Source organism: Saccopteryx bilineata, chromosome 6, assembly GCF_036850765.1.
Source record: "Saccopteryx bilineata isolate mSacBil1 chromosome 6, mSacBil1_pri_phased_curated, whole genome shotgun sequence".
Lineage (NCBI taxonomy): Eukaryota > Metazoa > Chordata > Mammalia > Chiroptera > Emballonuridae > Saccopteryx > Saccopteryx bilineata.
Window position 1 is genome coordinate 73,509,765 of NC_089495.1, and position 19,172 is coordinate 73,528,936.

At 38.1% G+C, this 19,172-nt stretch overlaps 1 protein-coding gene across 16 annotated transcripts in view; it reads left to right on the forward strand.

The window, feature by feature from the left end:
- The window catches only part of MYCBP2 (MYC binding protein 2), a 333,902-nt gene that overhangs the window by 299,871 nt on the left and 14,859 nt on the right, over positions 1 to 19,172 (forward strand). For 14 of the 16 annotated variants that reach the window (XM_066236389.1, XM_066236395.1, XM_066236388.1 and 11 more), the window contains 9 exons: positions 75 to 173; positions 6,142 to 6,222; positions 8,252 to 8,518; positions 9,364 to 9,647; positions 11,784 to 11,880; positions 13,952 to 14,071; positions 16,742 to 16,843; positions 17,793 to 17,921; positions 18,274 to 18,406. In XM_066236389.1, coding sequence (XP_066092486.1) covers positions 75 to 173; positions 6,142 to 6,222; positions 8,252 to 8,518; positions 9,364 to 9,647; positions 11,784 to 11,880; positions 13,952 to 14,071; positions 16,742 to 16,843; positions 17,793 to 17,921; positions 18,274 to 18,406 — 1,312 coding nt within the window. The remainder of the gene's footprint in view (positions 1 to 74; positions 174 to 6,141; positions 6,223 to 8,251; positions 8,519 to 9,363; positions 9,648 to 11,783; positions 11,881 to 13,951; positions 14,072 to 16,741; positions 16,844 to 17,792; positions 17,922 to 18,273; positions 18,407 to 19,172) is intronic. The other 2 variants (XM_066236391.1, XM_066236405.1) reach the window with 1 other exon arrangement.

Here is a 19,172-nt window from a genome sequence, read left to right on the forward strand (position 1 = left end):
AGATGGGTTCTGTACCTTTCACAGTAGTAATTCCTGCCATTAATTTCTTCTCACGCCTCTGTCTTCTTCTTCAGGTATTTGGAAAACTCATCTCTGGAGATGCTGAACCTACACCTGAACAAGAGGAAAAAGTGTTGTTATCATCACCTGAAGGAGAGGAAAAAGTATACAATGTATTATTTGTATTCTAAAAATATTTATTTGCCTTTTTCATTTTCTTTTGTTCAGTGAAATAATCCATATATTGCTATGTATTTTAATGTATATGTGATATTAGTTTATGTGCAGTTAATATTTTTTATTTTAATTAGAAAGAAGATAAAGGAACTATCAAAAATTTATGATTTGTGTGTGATCAAGCTAGTATTTTAAGTAGCCACAAAATTTGCTCTGCACTTTGGACTGTTGTGTTCAAATGTTAATTTGTAAAATTAACTTCATTTACTCTGCTGTGTCCTATCAGTTATCTTCTCCTGCCATTTTATCTGTCCTCACAGTCCAGCCTAAAAATATTGTCTTCTCCGTGAACTTTAATTATGCTTTCCCCCAAGCAAAACGTAGTCTTCCTTCTGATAAACTTCATAGTAATCTCTTTGTGTCTCTAGGTTTCTCTCTCGCAATTTTTTCTTTTTACATGTTTTATCTCCTCTTCTTCCAAATCATAGTTTCTTAAACATCAAGTACATGTTTTGTTTGTGTTTGTATACACCATACCATAATCACCATGTGTTCAGTAAATTTTTATTAGAATAACTTTTTTATATTGTTCTTTCTTTTTTTTTTTTTTCCTGAAGTGAGAAAGTAGGGAGGCAGGGAGACAGACTCCTGCATGTCCCCGACTGGGATCCACCTGGCATGCCCACCAGGGGGTGATGCTTTGTTGCAACCAGAGCCATTCTAGCACCTGAGGCAGAGGTCATTGGGCCATCCTCAGTGCTCAAGCCAACTTTGCTCCAGTGGACCCTTGGCTGCGGGAGGGGAAGAGAGAGACAGAGAGGAAGGAGAGGGGGAGGGGTAGAGAAGCAGATGGGCACTTCTCCTGTGTGCCCTGGATGTGAATCGAACCCGGGACATTCACACACCAAGCTGACTCTACCGCTGAGCCAACCAGCCAGGGCCCTGTTCTTAAAATTTCTTCTAAAATGCAGTTGCTTTACTTAATTTGGGCTAACCTAAAGGGCCATACCTAAGAGGAAAATCTCATTCATTTCCAAAAAAAGAATTCAACTCTCACTAGTTTCAATATTCTTGTGTCTTTAGATATTACAAATAATCACCCTGGCAGCCCTTTGAAGGATAATTTCAAGGTTTTACCTCATCTAGCACTGTGCCTTCTGATGCATTACTGTCTGAATCATCCATGTTTTTCTATCTGGGGTCTATAAAAAATAAGATTTCATAAATTCTGGTAATTATTTTCAGCATCTTTTGCAGATACCATTTGAAAGACTATATATGTAACTACTCATTGAATCAACTGAATTTTATCAAAGACAACTTGGTGCATAAAAACCATGAGGGTCTCAAAAAAGCTTGCATTCAGTCTCAGAAAAGTCTCTATGTCCTTCAATAAATCAATGAGGATACTATATGGTATATAACCAACTTTCTTAAATATATGAAAAAAAATTGCATAAGCTATAGGATTCCAGAGTACACTGGGATAGATTAATGTGCCCTGGAGTGATCAGGGAAGGCTTCTTGGGGGAACATTGGGCATGTGTTAGACCTTAAAAAGAAAGGACAAAAGTTAGATGAATAGAGAAGATGAGTTCTCAAGCTCGCTGGAGAGGCTGGCCTAAGACTAGGAAAGTACATAGTGAGATTTTATTTTATAGTTGAATAAAAAAGATTATGCCAGCAGTTGAAGTAAAGTTTACCTACAAAATAATTCATCCTTTTCAACTGTATCATTTGGTGAATTTTGACCAATGTATATATACAACAGTGAAAACATCATTATAATCAAGTTTTAAAATACATTACCCCTAAAATTTCCCTCATGCTCCGTTGTAATCAGTCCCCTCATCTCATGCCTAGACCCTGTCAACCACTTTAGTGTAGTGTTTGAGTTTTCTACTCATATTTTTATATTGGGTCTATATTGTTTTGGGGTTATAAAATTTCTTTTTATATTCAGTATATTTAGGCTATAGGTCCTTAACCAAGTATGTATGTTCAAATACCCTATTTTTTGCTTCATAAGACACACCTAGGGTTTTAAGGAGGAAAATAAGAAAAAAAATATTCTGAACCAAATGGTGTGTTAAAATATTTAATAAAATACCGATTTTTCACTCCATAAGATGAATGGGCATTTCCCCTTCCACTGTTTTTTTGTTTTGTTTTGTATTTTTCCGAAGTTAGAAGCAGGGGGGAGGCAGACAGACTTCCACATGCACCCAACTGGGATCCACATGGCATGCCCACCAGGGGGTGATGCTCGGTCCATCTGGGGCATTGCTCTGCTGTGGCTGGAGCCATTCTAGTGCCTGAGGTGGAGGCCATGGAGCCGTCCTCATCATCCGGGCCAACTTTGCTCCAATGGAGCCTTGGCTGCGGGAGGGGAAGAGAGAGAGAGGGAAGAAGGAGGGGGGAAGGGTGGAGAAGCAGATGGGTGCTTCTCCTGTGTGCCCTGGCTGGGAATCGAACCAGGGACTTCCATGTGCCGGGCTGAAGCTCTACCGCTGAGCCAACCAGCCAGGGTCCCCCCCACACACACTTAGGAAAAAAGTGCGTCTTATGGAGCAAAATATACAGTACTTTCTGCTACTCTGAGGCTTATCTTTCAGAGAGCAGAAGTTCTTAATTTTGATGAAGTCTGATTAATTTTTTTCTAAAGGACTCATTCATGATTTTTGTGTCTTATCTAAAATGTAAGGTCACAAAGATTTTACCATGTTTTCTTCTAGAAACAGTTTTAGTTCTTTTGTTTAGAGCTATATACATTTTAAGTTAATTTTTCTGTAGTAAAGTTTGAGGTTTATAAATTTTACATACAGATGTCTAATGGTTCCACCACCATTTATTAAAAAGACTGTACTTTAGCAATAATTAACTTACCATAAATATGTAGGCCTATTTCTGTACTCTCTTCTGTTTTATTAAGATATATACATATATATATTTAAATCCATAAATAAAATAATAGGTTAATAAGTATATTTTATAATAAACAATATGCCAATAAATTCAGCAAATTAGGTGACATGGACAAATTACATGAAAGAACTACCAAATACCACTCAGGGCACATGCTTCCTGTATTTTTAAAAAATGACCAGATTCCCTCTGTTACATCCTTCTTAAGACTCACTCTTGACACTTGTCTCATAAGTTCGACAATTATATTTAAAAATACCACAGTTTTTATGCCAGTCACATAATTTTATTTTGTGCATTTATCCATCCCACCCTAAAGGCCAGTCCATGAAAATATTTTCTGACATTAAACCAGACCGTGGCCCAAAGAAGGTTGGGGACCACTGCTCTAACTGATTGAGCTAACTGGCTGGGGCTTCACTAAAGCTATTTTTAAAAAGCAAAGAAACACAATCTGAATTGTGAATAAAAGTATTGGTCTAGCCTGACCAGGCAGTGGCACAGTGGATGGAGCATCAGACTTTGATGTGGAGAACCCAGGTTTGAAATCCTGAGGTCACCGACTTGAGCACAGGCTCATCTGGCTTGATTACGGGCTCACCAGCTTGAGCCCAGGGTTGCTGCTTGAGCGTGGAATCATAGACATGACCCCATGGTCGCTGTCTTGAGCCAAAGGTCACTGACTTAAAGCCCACAGTTGCTGGCTTGAGCCAAGGGGTCATCACTTGCTCTGCTGTAACCTCCCCAGGCCCCCATCCCATCGAGGCACATAATGAGAATGCAATCGTGAACAATAAGAAACTGCAACAAAGAACTGATGCTTCTCATCTCTCTCTCTTCCTGTCTGTCCCTCTCTCTGACTCTTTCTGACTCTGGGGGTGAAAAAAAGACGTTGATCTGGAAAGCTGAGAAGCTGAGGCACCAGTTTGAAACCTCAGGCTTCCTGGTCAAGGCACATGTGGGAGTTGATGTTTCCTGTTCCTCTCCTCCTGTCTCCCTCTCTCTTTCTCTCTCCACTCTAAAAAAGGAATAAGAAAAAAAAGCAAAGAAACACAAATATAAAGGAATTTAAAAAGTGAGATAAAAGTAACCTATTGTATAATCTCTCTAGTATTTTAAGTAGCAAAAATATTATTCTATAAATGTACTTTCTCTAATAGATACAGGAATATTGTAGTGATCTATTCTTCTTGAGTGGGATTTGGTAATTCTTTTATGTAATTTGTCCCATTTTGCCTAACCTGCTGAATTTATTGGCAAAAATTCATAATATATCCTTTTTTTTTAATATTAGTAGAATCTGTAGGGGCATATTTTCTTTTGTTATTATTTTATTTGTTGATTGATTTTAGAGAGACAGAGAGAGGAAGGGGGAGAAAGGTAGGAAGGGTAGCATTCACTTGTTGCTCTACTGTGCATTCATTGGTTATTTCCCATGTGTTCCCTGACCAGGGATCGAACCCAAACCTAGGCATTTTAGGATGATACTCTAACTGGCCAGAAACTATTACTCTTTTCATCTGTTTGCTTTGTGTTTGATTTTTTTCTAGTTTTGTAATATCCAAACAGAGATCACAGATTTGAGACCTTTCTTTTCTCACATGAATTATGCTGTGAGTTTCTTCTAACCACTGCTTTAGTTGCGTGGCACAAATGTTTGATATGGTGTTTTCTTGTTTTGTTCTTTTTCATTCAGTTCAAAATATTTTCTGACTCCTGTTTAGATTTTTTTCTTTGACCCTTGGATAGATATTTAGAAGTGTCTTATATAACTTCTAGGTATTTGGGAATGTTCCTGATAGTTTTCTGTATTAATCTCTAGTTTAATTCTATTATAGTCAAAAATATATTTTATATAATTTCACTCCTTTTAAAATTGTTAAGATTTGATTTCTAGGTCATAATATGCTATATTTTAGTGAATGTCAGTGTCAACTTGAAAAAATGTGAACTCTGTTTTTGTTCTGTGATGGGGTTCTATAAATGTTAGTTGAAGCTGGTTGATAGTTTTCTCGAGTCTTCAAGAGCCTTTAAGCATGAGAGTGGCTTGCCTCAGTTTTCTTACCTGTGAAATATGTATGTAGAATATGTATGCAGTTTTATCTTATGGGGTTGTTGTAAAGATTAAATAAGATTATTTTATATGATATACAAATATATATATATTTGTATATCACTGTCATTTAGAAGAGTGTCATGTACATAATAAGCACTATAAAATTTCAGCCTTCACTTTTCTTATGAAATTTCTTTGATTACTGTTGGTATTAGAGTAGCTTAATTTATAGAGCTTTGTTGGACACTTTTTTTTTAACCAAATGTCCAGGGATCTAGTCAATTTAGGGTCACTTTGAATCTATTTCTAAATTGTGAACATTAGTTCATATCGTACATTCAGTTGTTAGAAGAATTCAAGAAATTAGCAATTCAGTTGTTAGCAATTCAGGAAAATGAATACCCAGAAGTGAAATTGCTGGATCATATAGTAACTCTACTTTTAATTTTTTGAGAGATCTCTACACTGACTTCCATACTAGATGTACTGATTTACATTACCATCACCAACTGTGCACAAGGTTTTCTTTTTCTCTGAATCTTTGCCAATACCTGTTAATCTTGCCTTTTTTATTATAGCCATTCAAACAGGTGATATTTCATTGTGGTTTTGATTTGCATTTCCCTGATGATTACCAATGTAGACCAACTTTTCATGTACCTGTTGGGCATCTGTCTATATAACTTCTTTGGAAAAATGTCTGTTCAGATCTTCTACCCATTTTTCAATCAGTTTGTTTTTTTGCTGTTGAGTTTTTATGAGTTCTTTATATACTTTAGATATTATCCCTTTAACAGATAAAATGATTTGTGAATATTTTTTTCCATTTAGTAGGTTGCTTTTTCATTTTGTTGGTTTCCTTTTTTGTACAGAAGCTTTTTAGTTTGGTATAGTTCCATATGTTTATTTTTGATATCTTAAAATGTCAAATGTAAAAATTTTATTCAATGTGCCTGCTTTTATTCCCCCTTTTCTATATAAAGGCAACATCAGATGCTGACCTGAAAGAACATATGGTTGGAATCATATTCAGCAGGAGTAAACTGACTAACTTACAAAAACAGGTTAGTTAATAGCTATTTCATTATCTTCATTAGTTTTTGTTTATTTTTAAGGTACAAAGTAATTTCCAAATTTTATAGAAGCTTTTTTTATACTGATTCTTTTATAGGTCCTACAGGCTGTATCTGTATTTTTTTCTAGAGAAAAAGTACTGTATTGGCACACCTGCATCACTTTAAAGATTTGTTATGAATGCTATTATTTTCATTGATTTTAGAGAGGAAGAAAAGTAAGAGAAAGATTTGTTGTTGCAATGCTCACAAAAATTGGGGGATATTTCAAAATGAGTATGAAGCAATAAAATATCCCCTAACTTTTGTGAGCAGTGTAGTTGTGCATCCATTGGTTGCTTCCTGTATGTGCCCTGACTGGGGATTGAACCCACAACCTTGGCATTTCAGAATGACGCTCTAACGAACTGAGCTATCAAGCCAGGGCCAAGTGTTAACTTTTCTTACCTTGCTGTTCTTTGTTTTCTTTTTTTTTTTTCTCTTTTTTTATAAGTGAGTGGAAATAGTGAGACAGACTCCCACATGCACCCTGACTGGGATCCACCCAGCAACCCCTGTCTGGGTCTGATGCTGAAATCAACCAAGCTCAAGCTGGTTTTACCACCTGAGACTGAAATGCTCAGACCATATCCTTAGTGCCAATACTTGAACCAGTGGAACCACTGGCTGTGGAAGGGGAAGAAGGAGAGAAGGGAGAGAAGGAGGGGGAGGGAAGCAGATGGTGGCTTCTCTTATGACTGGAAATTAAACCCAGGACATCCCTATGCAGGGCTGATGCTCTTTCTACTAAGCCAGGTGGCCAGTGCCATTATTTCTTATTTTCAGGTAGATTGTTTTATTTTGGTGTCAAAAGCCCAACTATATCAGGTTTCATTTGCATTTCCTATGTTCCTTTACCCACATTTTTCTGTTTGTTGGTTGATTTCTTTTTATTTTTATGAGCAATTAAGTTAACTAAACCAATGTTAATATTTTTAATTATATGGAGATTGGAAATTAGCACTACATTATTCATATAATAGAGTGCCTAAATAACTTAAAAATAGCCCTTCAAAAGTCAAGTAAAATACTGGTTTTAAATTAGCCCATTATTTGAACTTTCAACACCATTAAATCTTTTTAAATAAATTACATAAATTTATTTATGCTTATATCTTTTTTAACAGCTTTTGTTGAATCTTATATGCTACCATTTGTAAATTGAGCTGTTATTTTATATCACTATGAAAGCAAATTTGCTGACAATTAAGTTGTGAATGCCACCAATTATGAAGCACATTAGGATTTCCTGGCTGGTGGACTCAGTATAGACCATCAACCCAGTGTGTGGATGTCTTGGGTTCAGTTCCTGGTCAGGGCACACAAGAGAAATGCCCATCTGCTTCACCATGACTCCCTCTCTCACGTCTTTCTCTCTCTTTCTTCTCTCTCTCTCTCTCTTCTCTCTCTCTCTCTTTCTCTTCTCCCCTCCTGCAGCCATGGCTCAGTTAGAACTAGTTGGCTCAAGTGCTGAGGATGGTTCCATGGCCTCTGCCTCAGTCGCTAGAATGGCTCTAGTTGCAATGGAGCAAGGGCCTCAGATGTGCAGAGCATCGCCCCCTACTGGGCTTGCCGGGCTGATCCTGGTCTGGGCACATGCAGGAGTCTGTCTCTGCCTCCCTTCCTCTCACTAAATAAAAAAATAAACTACATTAGGAATTGAAATGTTACAATAGAGGGAAATATGCCTCAGAAGTGATAAAATATGGTGATTTGTTTTTGATATCTTAAACTTCAGGTAACTTGTATATAGGTAGATTCTAAGTAGTAGATGTTTTAAATATTTAGATTTTTAATCATGGTTCCCCTAATTTTCCTTAATTATGTTTAAAGGTAAATTGAGAGATAGGTATGATGTAGAATTAACTAGGAGGTTTTAGGTTGAGTATCAACTAATATTCTTGTATTTTTTAAAAAATTAGTAGTAGTCAGACTTACAAATATGTTTTTACATTTTCTTTATGTTGCTATGTCACCATAGGTATGTGCTCACATAGTCCAGGCTATTCGCATGGAAGCTACCAGAGTTCGTGAAGAATGGGAACATGCCATATCAAGCAAAGAAAATGCCAATTCTCAACCTAATGATGAAGATGCCTCTTCAGATGCTTACTGCTTTGAACTGCTCTCTATGGTTTTAGCCTTGAGTGGCTCTAATGTAGGCCGGCAATATCTGGCTCAGCAGCTGACTCTGCTCCAGGATCTCTTCTCTCTTCTTCACACAGCATCTCCTCGAGTCCAGAGACAGGTGACTAGTCATACCACTTACCTTTTGATTTATTTTGTTACTTGAAACATTGTTAGAAATTGAACTAGTAAAGTGTAGGACCTTAATTATTGATTTTTGTTTTGTTATGTTTTAGGTTTTGGATTGTCTTTTGACTCCTTGTAATAAGAATATGGAAGAGCAAAATATAGTTTATTTTACTAATGTAGTGTTGTGATACGAGTATTCTGGCTACTGATTGTCTTATTAACCTAAGATCTGTAATTTAATTTTTCCTTAATCCAGACCAAATAAAAGGTGTTTTTTTCTTGCTGTCCTAAAGTAGTAATCACCACTTGGAAAATTAAAAATAATGTTTAAGTCATATTTCAGTCCTTTTCAAAGCTTTGAAATCATAGAATGGCAACTGGTTTTATTTCAAAAGAAGAAGAATCCTGACCAGGCAATGGCACAGTGGATAGAGCATTAGACTGGGATGCAGAGGGCCCAGGTTTGAAACCCCAAGGTCAGCAGCTTGAGAGCAAGCTCATCTGACTTGAGTATAGACTCACCAACTTAAGTGTGGGGTTGCTGACTTGAATGTGGGATCATAGACACATGATCCCAGGGTCACTGGCTTGAGAAAGGGGTCACTCACTCAGCTATGGCCCCAGGTCAAGGCTCATATGAGAAAGCTGTCAGTGAACAACTAAGGTGCTGCAATGAAGAATTGATGCCTCTCATCTCTTTCCTGTCCTGTCTGTCTGTCCCTATCTGTCCCTCTCTGTCTCTTTTTCTCTGTCTCTGTTACAAAAAAAAAGAAAAAGAAAACTTGAAAACACTGATCTTTAAATGGAATTCTTTACTTTCATATTTTTTTTTACCAGGTAACCTCCTTATTAAGACGAGTTTTGCCTGAAGTGACCCCTAATCGTCTAGCCAGCATCATAGGAGTGAAATCCCTCCCCCCAGCAGATATCAGTGATATCATTCACTCAACAGAGAAAGGAGATTGGAATAAGCTAGGTATCTTGGACATGTTTCTAGGATGCATTGCCAAAGCACTTACAGTACAGCTAAAAGCCAAAGGAACCACCATCACAGGAACAGCTGGCACCACCGTGGGCAAAGGAGTGACAACTGTTACGCTTCCAATGATTTTCAATTCCAGGTTGGTCATTGCAGCTGTTTTTTTACTAAAATAGAACAGAACAAGCTACTGTTTGGAGAATTAATATGTAATGTCAAGTTACACCTTATTTGCTTATTCAACAAACAGAAGCCAAAAATGACTGACCTGTATATAAAAAAGAGTGCTATATATAACAAAAGTGTCATTTTGGATAGTGGGAAAAGGAGTGTGCTAAATATATGACCTTGGTATACTTCCCAGGTAGAAAAACAATTATAGGGCCCTTATTTCATAGCATATACAAAAATAAGCTTGATACCAGTTAAAGCTTTATATATATTTATTTTAAAATTCTACAAGGACATACCAGAGAAGAATATTTTTGTAAGCTTCAATTTGGGAAGTTCTCCTTAAACAAAACACAGAACCTAGAAGTCAGAGAGGAAAAGATTCACGCATTTGGCAACGTAAAAATGACAATTAGGCCCTGGCCATTAGCTCAGTTAGTTAGGGTGTTGTCCCAAAACAAGAAGGTTGCAAGTTTGATCCTCTGTCAAGGCACACACACGGGACAATCAATGAATGCATGACAAAGTAGAACAACAAATGAATGCTTCCCTTACCCCTTCCCTCTCTTGCCCTTTCTCTCTGTCTCTCTAAAAATCAATCAGTAAATTAAAATTGAGCCCTTGCCAAATAGCTCAGTTGGTTGGAGCATCGTCAGGAAGCACAGAGGTTGCCAATTCGATCCCTAGTCAGAGCGCATATGCAGGAGCTGTTTGATGTTCCTGTCTCTCTTCCTCTTTCTCCTTGCCTCTCTCAAAAAAAAAAGAAAAAAAAATGGGGGGGGGGAGGAAGGAAGGAAGAAAATTAACTGATAGACAGTACTTTTAAAATATAAGCAACTGCCTGACCAGGCGGTGGCGCAGTGGATAAAGCGTCGGACTGGGATGCAGAGGACCCAGGTTCGAGACCTCGAGGTCGCCAGCTTGAGCACGGGCTCATCTGGTTTGAGCAAAAGCTCACCAGCTTGAACTCAAGGTCGCTGGCTCAAGCAAGGGGTTACTTGGTCTGCTGTAGCCCACGGTCAAGGCACATACGAGAAAGCAATCAATGAACAACTAAGGTCTCGCAACGAAAAACTGATGATTGATGCTTCTCATCTCTCTTCATTCCTGTCTGTCCCTGTCTATCCCTCTCTCTGACTCTCTGTTCCTGTAAAAAAATAAATAAATAAAATATAAGCAACTGACCTAGAAAAAATATTTAATACCTATATAGTGGACAGTCCATTATTAGGCATAATATGAGAAGAATGATTCAAAATCAATGAGAAAAAAACAAATAACTGGTAGATGACATTAAAACTTAGTTCAGAGTAGAAAAATTGTTAATGGCAGTAAACAAATGAAAAGACACTTTGCTGATAATCAGAGAACTGTAAATAAAACAGTAAGAAAATATCTTTTCATTGCATTATGAAGAAATAGGCATTTTTTCCAATGATATGTAAATTGTCATAGTCTTTTTGGATGTTAGTTCAATAGTATATCTACTATATTTAAAATATGCATATCCTTTGACCCACCAATTCTACTTATACAGCTGTTTCCATCAAAATTGTTCATACATGTGCACAAAGACATATGCAAGAATGTTTGTTCCAGAATTGCATGTTACAGCAAAAAATTAGGTTCATGCTAGTAAAAGAGCTAATCCATGATATTAAGTAAATAGCATCAGAATGTAAATCAGTATATAGCTTCCTTCTCCTCCGTAGACTTGCTAGGGGGAAAAATTGCCAGCTGAACTCAACAGTGCCATGCTCAGTGATGTAGTTGACATATCTTGGTGCAAGCTCTTTATTACCTCTATGTGGACAAATAGTTTGTGGTCTATGGATATACTTTGAATAGCATGGTCCTAGAAGATGCATTCACAAATAATATGTAAACAAATATTTTAAAGGGAACACATATCAGAATAGCTACTCTCTTGATGTTGAAGACACAGATAATGGGTAATGTAATGTAATGTATTGATTAATTTTCTTTCAAAATGCTTTAATTGGATCATTTAAATAATTAGAATGCTGCATGTTGAAATAACAGTGTTCATCTTACTCATTTGTTAACTGTCACCGATAAGTTTGCAAATGCTGACTTTTCTTTGTAGTTACATTCGACGAGGTGAAAGTCATTGGTGGATGAAGGGCTCAACTCCTACCCAGATCTCTGAGATCATCATTAAACTTATTAAGGATATGGCAGCAGTAAGTTCCCATCTCCTGAACATTGTCAATAAAATGCAGTAAAAATCTTATTAACAAAACAAGCAGCTTATTCTACTGAATTAATTGGAGAAGTACATTAGTGTTATTTTGGTTTACTTAATGGCTCTGTTTAATTGGATAACTGTTGTACTATTTTTCTTTTCAGTTAGTTATAAATTTGTCCTTTAAGTTTTGTTAATTTCAAACTTCCCAGTTCATCTACTTGAGAAAGGTAACATAAGTCTTCCAAGACTTTAAAACTTAAAAAGAATAATAAGTATAACTCTGGCCAGTTGCCTTAGCAGTAAGTAGAGCGTCAGCCCAGCATATGGAAGTACCAGGTTTGATTCCCAGCCAGGGCACATAGGAGAAGCACCCATCTGCTTCTCCACCCTTCCCCCTTTCCTCTCTCCCTATTTCTCTCTTTCCCTCCTGCAGCCAAGGCTCCATTGGAGCAAAGTTGGCCCAGGCACTGAGGATGGCTCCATGGCCTCCACCTCAGGTGCTAGAATTGCTCTGGTTGCAATGGAGCAACACTCCAGATGGGCAGAGCATCGCCCCCTGGTGGGCATGCCTGGTGGATCCCAGTTAGGGCACATGCAGGAATCTCTCTCTGCCTCCCCACTTCTCACTTCAGAAAAATAAAAAAAAAATAACTATATATTTGGAATCCTAAAAAATAGGCTGAGTCTGAAAACATAATGGAAATAAGGGGCTACCCAAAGTAGACATTTCTCCTCTTCAATTCTCATGGTTTAGAAAACCTTTACTTGCCCTGGCTGCTTGGCTCAGTGGTAGAGCATCAGCTGGTGTATGTACCGGGTTCTAGTCTCAGTCAGGGCACACAGGAGAGGTGACCATCTGCTTCTCCACCCCTTCCCTGTCTCTTTCCCTCACTCTCTCCCTCCCTCCCTCCCTCCCTCCTTCTCTCTCTTCCTCTCCCGCAGCCATGGCTCTATTGGCTCGAGTGAGTTTGCCTTGGGTGCTGAGGATGGCTCAGTTGCTGAGCAACAGAACAACGGCCCCAGATGGGTAGAGCTTGGCCCCCTGTTGGGCTTTCCAGGTGGATCCAAGTCGGGGCACATGTGGGAGTTTGTCTCTCTGCCTCCCCTCTTCTAAAAGTAAAAAATAAATAAAAAAGAAAACCTTGACTCTTTTTTATTAATGTCCTACACCACTATCTTTAATTGTTGGCTTTGTGCAAAGATCTGACTGTGGAAGAAAGGGCATTACTTATCAGAGTGCCCTCCTCTTACCGAGTACTCCATAATGTTAAGTTTCCTTACATTTCTTGATTTCCAGAAGTCCAGCCTGAGAAGGGCAAGATACAGTGGATTATAGGTTCCTAGAGGGGAGACTAGACAGCAGGCCATTTTGAAAGAGGAGGAATTTGAACTGCCCCTTAAGATTGATAGAATGTATATATGAGATGAGAGCAGATAATCTGGGGAAATTTGAAGTCCTTTCACTTTTTCCAACAGTATGGACATTTATTTCCTCAATCAAAGAAATGGAGAGAACTTTTTTTAGTTCTCAAATAGGCTTTCTCAACATGTTCATGGGATGGAAATATATATTTAAGAAAACTGTTTAGGAACACCTAAATTTTATAGTTGTTTAAAAGTGATAGTGATTGGTAAAAATAAAGTTAACAAATTAGGGTAGTGGTAATTTGAACCCATTTATGCTCTTAGGTTCCAGTGATAACTCACCTACAGCAATTAGTTTAGCTGTATAAATTTCACATTAAGTAACAAGATTTCGTAATCAAAATCTCTCATAAAAACCTTAGTAACCTTCTTATGTTTTTATCAAAATGTAAAAGGAAATGCCCTTAAACTCTAAAGTATTGAGAACCTAATTTATTTTCTTTCCTTTAGTATTAAAATAGCGATTATTAGTTGAATTTTTCATACGGTGGTGAAGGATTTTTATTTCAAAAATACGCCCCTTGATTAAGATTCCATTAACAGATTTGTCCTTATGGTGAGAGATGTTATTTCAGAGAATAGAATTTACTACTATGATTATACATTTCTGGTTGCTTATTAAATTATGTCCTGCTTCATAGGGTCATCTGTCAGAAGCGTGGTCCCGAGTAACAAAAAATGCCATTGCAGAAACAATCATTGCCTTGACCAAGATGGAGGAAGAATTTAGATCTCCAGTGAGATGTATTGCAACAACTAGGGTAGGGTTTGTTTCTTTTCATTTGGTCTATATCATTGCATGTTCTTTTTCAATAATAGGTTTGAACAAATTTGAATCAATAAGTCATCTGTATCCATATTTCTTTTACCAAATATATTTGTTGAAAAAGCGTGAAAAGGGTTTTTTCTTTCATTTATGAACTAAGTATAGTGGTTATTAATATTCCCTGTTATGTGTTCTGTATCACTTGTTTTTGGTATCATTTAGGAAGCTCGGGATATACTGGTTAGAAAGGCTAAATTTCCTTATGTCAGTATATTATCTTTCTAATAGTGTATTTGCTGTGGTTTACACAGTGAATTGAATGTCAGTGTTAATGCTATGATACACTAAGGTCCTTTGAGGACAAAGCCCTCCCTACTCCTTTTGGTATGGCCCAGTTGGCCTAAAGTAGAACCCTAGAGCATACTTCTTGGATCTACAGGCCTTTTTTAAAAAGCAAAAAGTTTGTGCCTGACCAACCAGGTGGCACAGTGGATAGAGTGTCGGACTGGGATGCATATGACTCAAGTTTTTTGGGGTTTTTTTTTTTGCATTTTTCTGAAGCTGGAAACAGGGAGAGACAGTCAGACAGACTCCCGCATGCGCCTGACCGGGATCCACCCGGCACGCCCACCAGGGGCAAAGCTCTGCCCACTAGGGGGCGATGCTCTGCCTCTCCGGGGCGTCACTCTGCCACAACCAGAGCCACTCTAGTGCCTGGGGCAGAGGCCAAGGAGCCATCCCCAGCGCCCGGGCCATCTTTGCTCCAATGGAGCCTTGGCTGCGGGAGGGGAAGAGAGAGACAGAGAGGAAGGAGGGGTGTGGAGAAGCAAATGGGTGCTTCTCCTATGTGCCCTGGCTGGGAATTGAACCCGGGTTCCCCGCACGCCAGGCCGATGCTCTACCGCTGAGCCAACCGGCCAGGGCCTGACTCAGGTTTGATACCCCGAGGTCGCCAGCTTGAACGCATACTTATCCAGCTTGAGCACAGGGTCGCTGGCTTAAAGCCCAAGGTTGCTGGCTTGAGCAAGGGGTTACTTGGGCTACTGTAGCCCCCTGGTCAAGGTACATATGAGAAAGCAATCAATGAACAAATAAGGTGCCTCCACTAAGAACTGATGCTTCTCATCTCCTTTCCTGTCTGTCCCTATATGCCCCCCCCCCATCTCTGTCACACACACAAAAAAAAGATTGTGCCTAGGGTGGGGTAGGTTGGGGCAGAATCTCATGGAGAGTGGGATTGAATTCTTCAGATGAGACATCTGTAGGAATTTTAACCTACCAAATTTCATGTACCATTTGCTTCCAGAAGAGATTTGAGATTTCCTTGAAGTAGGACAGTGTAACAGCATGAGGAAGTTACACTGGTGGATATTGCTTAAATTAATTCTCAGAAGTCTGAAAAAGAAGATAAATTCTATTTCCCTAGGGCAGGAAAAGCCAATTTATGCTGTGTTGCTAGTGAGTGTAATATCTGAAGCAGTTATTCTGAAAGCAACCCTTCCCAACCCTGCATGTGTTCTTTCATTCTGCACTTCCCTTTTTTCTTGCATACATTATTTTTCTTTTTCTGGTTTTTCTTTTCCTATTTTTTCCCTTCTTACTCTTTGTATCCAGTGATAGTCACATGCATTGCACTTCTTAGAAATTTAGAATAGTTAAATTACTTTTTCTCAGTAATGAAGAAATGCATCATTCTGTGTAAACCTGAAGCTTACCCTTTAGGCCTCAGAAAGTGTTGAACTATTTCTGAGGGCAATTTTCTAAAGTTGTTAGACATTTATTTTCTCTGTTAGACATTTATTTCTGACAAAATGCACCAAGCATACATAGTACAAGGCCATTAGGAGCATACAGAGACTTGTGAGTAACTATTATTATCTACAAGAATTTAATATGTGCCTGACGAGGTGGTAGCACAGTGGATAGAGCATCGGACTGGGACACAGAGGACCCAGGTTCAAGACCTCGAGGTCGCCGGCTTGAACGTGGGCTCATCTGGTTTGAGCAAAGCTCACCACCTTGAGCCCAAGGTCGCTTGCATGAGCAAGGAGTCATTCAGTCTGCTGTAGCCTCCCCACCCCCCCCACCCCCCCACCCCCGTCAAGGCACATATGAGAAAGCAATCAATGATCAACTAAGGTGCTGCAACGAAGAGTTGATGCTTCTCATCCTCTCCCTTCCTATCTGTCCTTGTCTGTCCTTCTCTCTGACTCACTCTGTCTCTGTAACAAAAAAAAATAATAATAATATATAACTACTCAGTGGACTGTGCATAATCACACAGCCATTGTACCACCTTCCTTGGAATTTAACACCTCAGTCAGATTATACTGGGTGGAAAAATTTGCAGGAGGCCTTGGTATATTAAATATGTAAAGTCATGTATTAGTATATTGTTTCCATAGTAGACCAATAAAGAATAATTTAATATGTCAGGTAGAAAATAGAACGGTTCATCAGAGCAACCTTTATTTATTCAGTGAATACAGCAATGAGTATGTGTGTCTGCTGCCACATCAGAAAAATTTGAGTATCATTGGGTATTAACGTACATGTTTTCAAATCCAGCTGGCATTTACTGAACTCTTTTCATGTGTCAGAGAGTCAACATTTTACGTCTTCCCTAAGAGCTCAATAGCATAACAATGGCCTCTCCTTCCGACAGCTCTGGCTTGCTCTGGCATCACTGTGCGTTCTTGATCAGGACCATGTAGATCGTCTCTCCTCGGGGAGGTGGATGGGAAAGGATGGACAACAAAAACAAATGGTAAGATCAGATTATATTATATTAAATGATCTTTTCTCTTTAGTCAGCATTAGCTTACCTTTAAAATAAACCACTGTAAGCAAAACTACATAATTAGTGGAACTATAGAAAAATTGTGTCACATTGATGAAGTTCATCTCACAAGGGTCCCCTCTTTATAGTGTTTACGGGCTTGAATTATATAAAAGAGCTTTCCCCTTCTTCTCTGAGACATGTGCATCAAGCCATAATTTGTCTTTAGTCAGACTTTTATTTTTTTATCTCAATTTTTTTACTAAACGTAATCAGTCGTGTGGTAAGAAGGAAATAAAGCAGTAAGAGAGGCAATATGACTTACCATTTCTTCAGAAATGTACTTAAAGTAGGTTTCAAATGTATCTTTATATTCACTGGAAGGGCCCGTTCAACACTTTCTTATTACTGGTTCAGGTTTCAAAACTGAATAATTTATTCACTTAGCCGTACAGAATGTTTGAATGTAATGGAGAAATTTTTTCTCAAGTCACTAAGCAAAGTATACATGTTTATTTTATTAATCATTGGAATTGGGGCCTTTGAGGTTATTTTATAGTTTAGTATTCTTTGCCATCATTCTGGTTTTTTGTTTGTTTGTTTAAGACTTTATTTATTGATTTTAGAGAGGCTAGAGAGAGAGAAGGGGGAGGGTAGCAGAAGGAGTGGCAAGCATCAACTCTAGTAGTTATTCTTATATGTATCTTGACCGGGCAAGCCTGGAGTTTCAAACCAGAAACCTCAGCATTCCAGGTTGAGGCTTTATCCAGTGCACCACCACAGGTCAGGCAACTATCATTCTGTTCAGTGTTCAAATTCTAAATACTTAATAAACTTCAGAATAACAGTCTGTTACTGTTGAAAATAAATTATACTTGTGTGCATATTGAGACTTTCTTGTTAATCTAATGTAACCTATGGAAATACCTTATTTTAGCCTATGTGTGATAACCATGATGATGGTGAAACTGCAGCAATCATTTTATGCAACGTATGTGGAAATTTATGTACTGACTGTGACAGATTCCTTCATCTTCATCGACGAACCAAAACTCATCAAAGACAGGTGACGATTTCTGTTTATACACACAGTATCTGGAACATAAAGTATGTTCAGTAAATTTTGTGGGAAAGGAAACTTTATAATGGGGAAAATGGACTTTGCAGTCAAAGACTTCAGTGGAATTTCCAGCTGTCTCACTTATCAATTGTGTAAATCAAGCAAGTTGTTTAATCTGTCTAGAACTTAGTTTCCACATTTATAAAAATGAAATTGTTGTGAAGATTAAAGAGAAGATTGGAAATGTCTGGAACTTTTTAGAGTGCTTACTAAATGAAAGCCATTATTATTGAATAATTAAATTTTTTACTCTTTCAGAGTGATAAATTTATTTCTTTTTTTTTTAATGATACAATAGGTCTTCAAAGAAGAAGAAGAAGCTATAAAGGTTGACCTTCATGAAGGTTGTGGTAGAACCAAATTGTTCTGGTTGATGGCACTAGCAGATTCTAAAACAATGAAAGCAATGGTGGAATTCAGAGAACACACAGGTAAAAGAAGATTTAAGATTGAACCATGCACTTGACCAGGTAGTGGATAGAGCATCAGACTGGGATGCAGAGGACCCAGGTTCAAAACCCCAGGGTAGCCAGCTTGAGCGTGGGCTCAGCCAGCTTGAGTGCAGGCTCACCAACTTGAGCGTGGGGTCACTGGCTAGAGCATGGGATTATAGACATGACCATAAGGTCGCTGGCTTAAGCAAGGGGGTCCCTTGCTCTGCTGTAGCCCCCCAGTCAAGGCACATATGAGAAAGCAATCAATGAACAACTAAAGTGCCGCAACAAAGAATTGATGCTTCTCATCTCTCTCCCTTCCTGCCTGTCTGTTCCTCTCTCTGTCTCTGTCACACAAACACAAAAAGATTGAACTATGCCTGTTGCTTACCATTAAACTAGATGTTGGTTTAATTTAATTATTTAATGTAAATAATTTTGAGTGTATTCTGATAAGTGATTATTATGACATCATTAATCACTATATATATTTACTAGACAGTGTTCAATGGTAGGAAGAGTATCAGACTAAAAGTCAGGAAACCTGGTTGCCACTAACTAGCTCTGTGACTTTGGGCAAGTCATTTTATCTCCAAATTTATTTTGATTTATTCATAAAGTAAGTCTGGTATATTCCCAGCTTAGATTTACATTAAATCTTACGAATTCTCAATTTTCAATACCTCTATCATCTGCCATTTGGTTGACACAAATTCCTGATGTTGGAATTAGGTATAAACCTAAATAAATTTAACTGTAGATA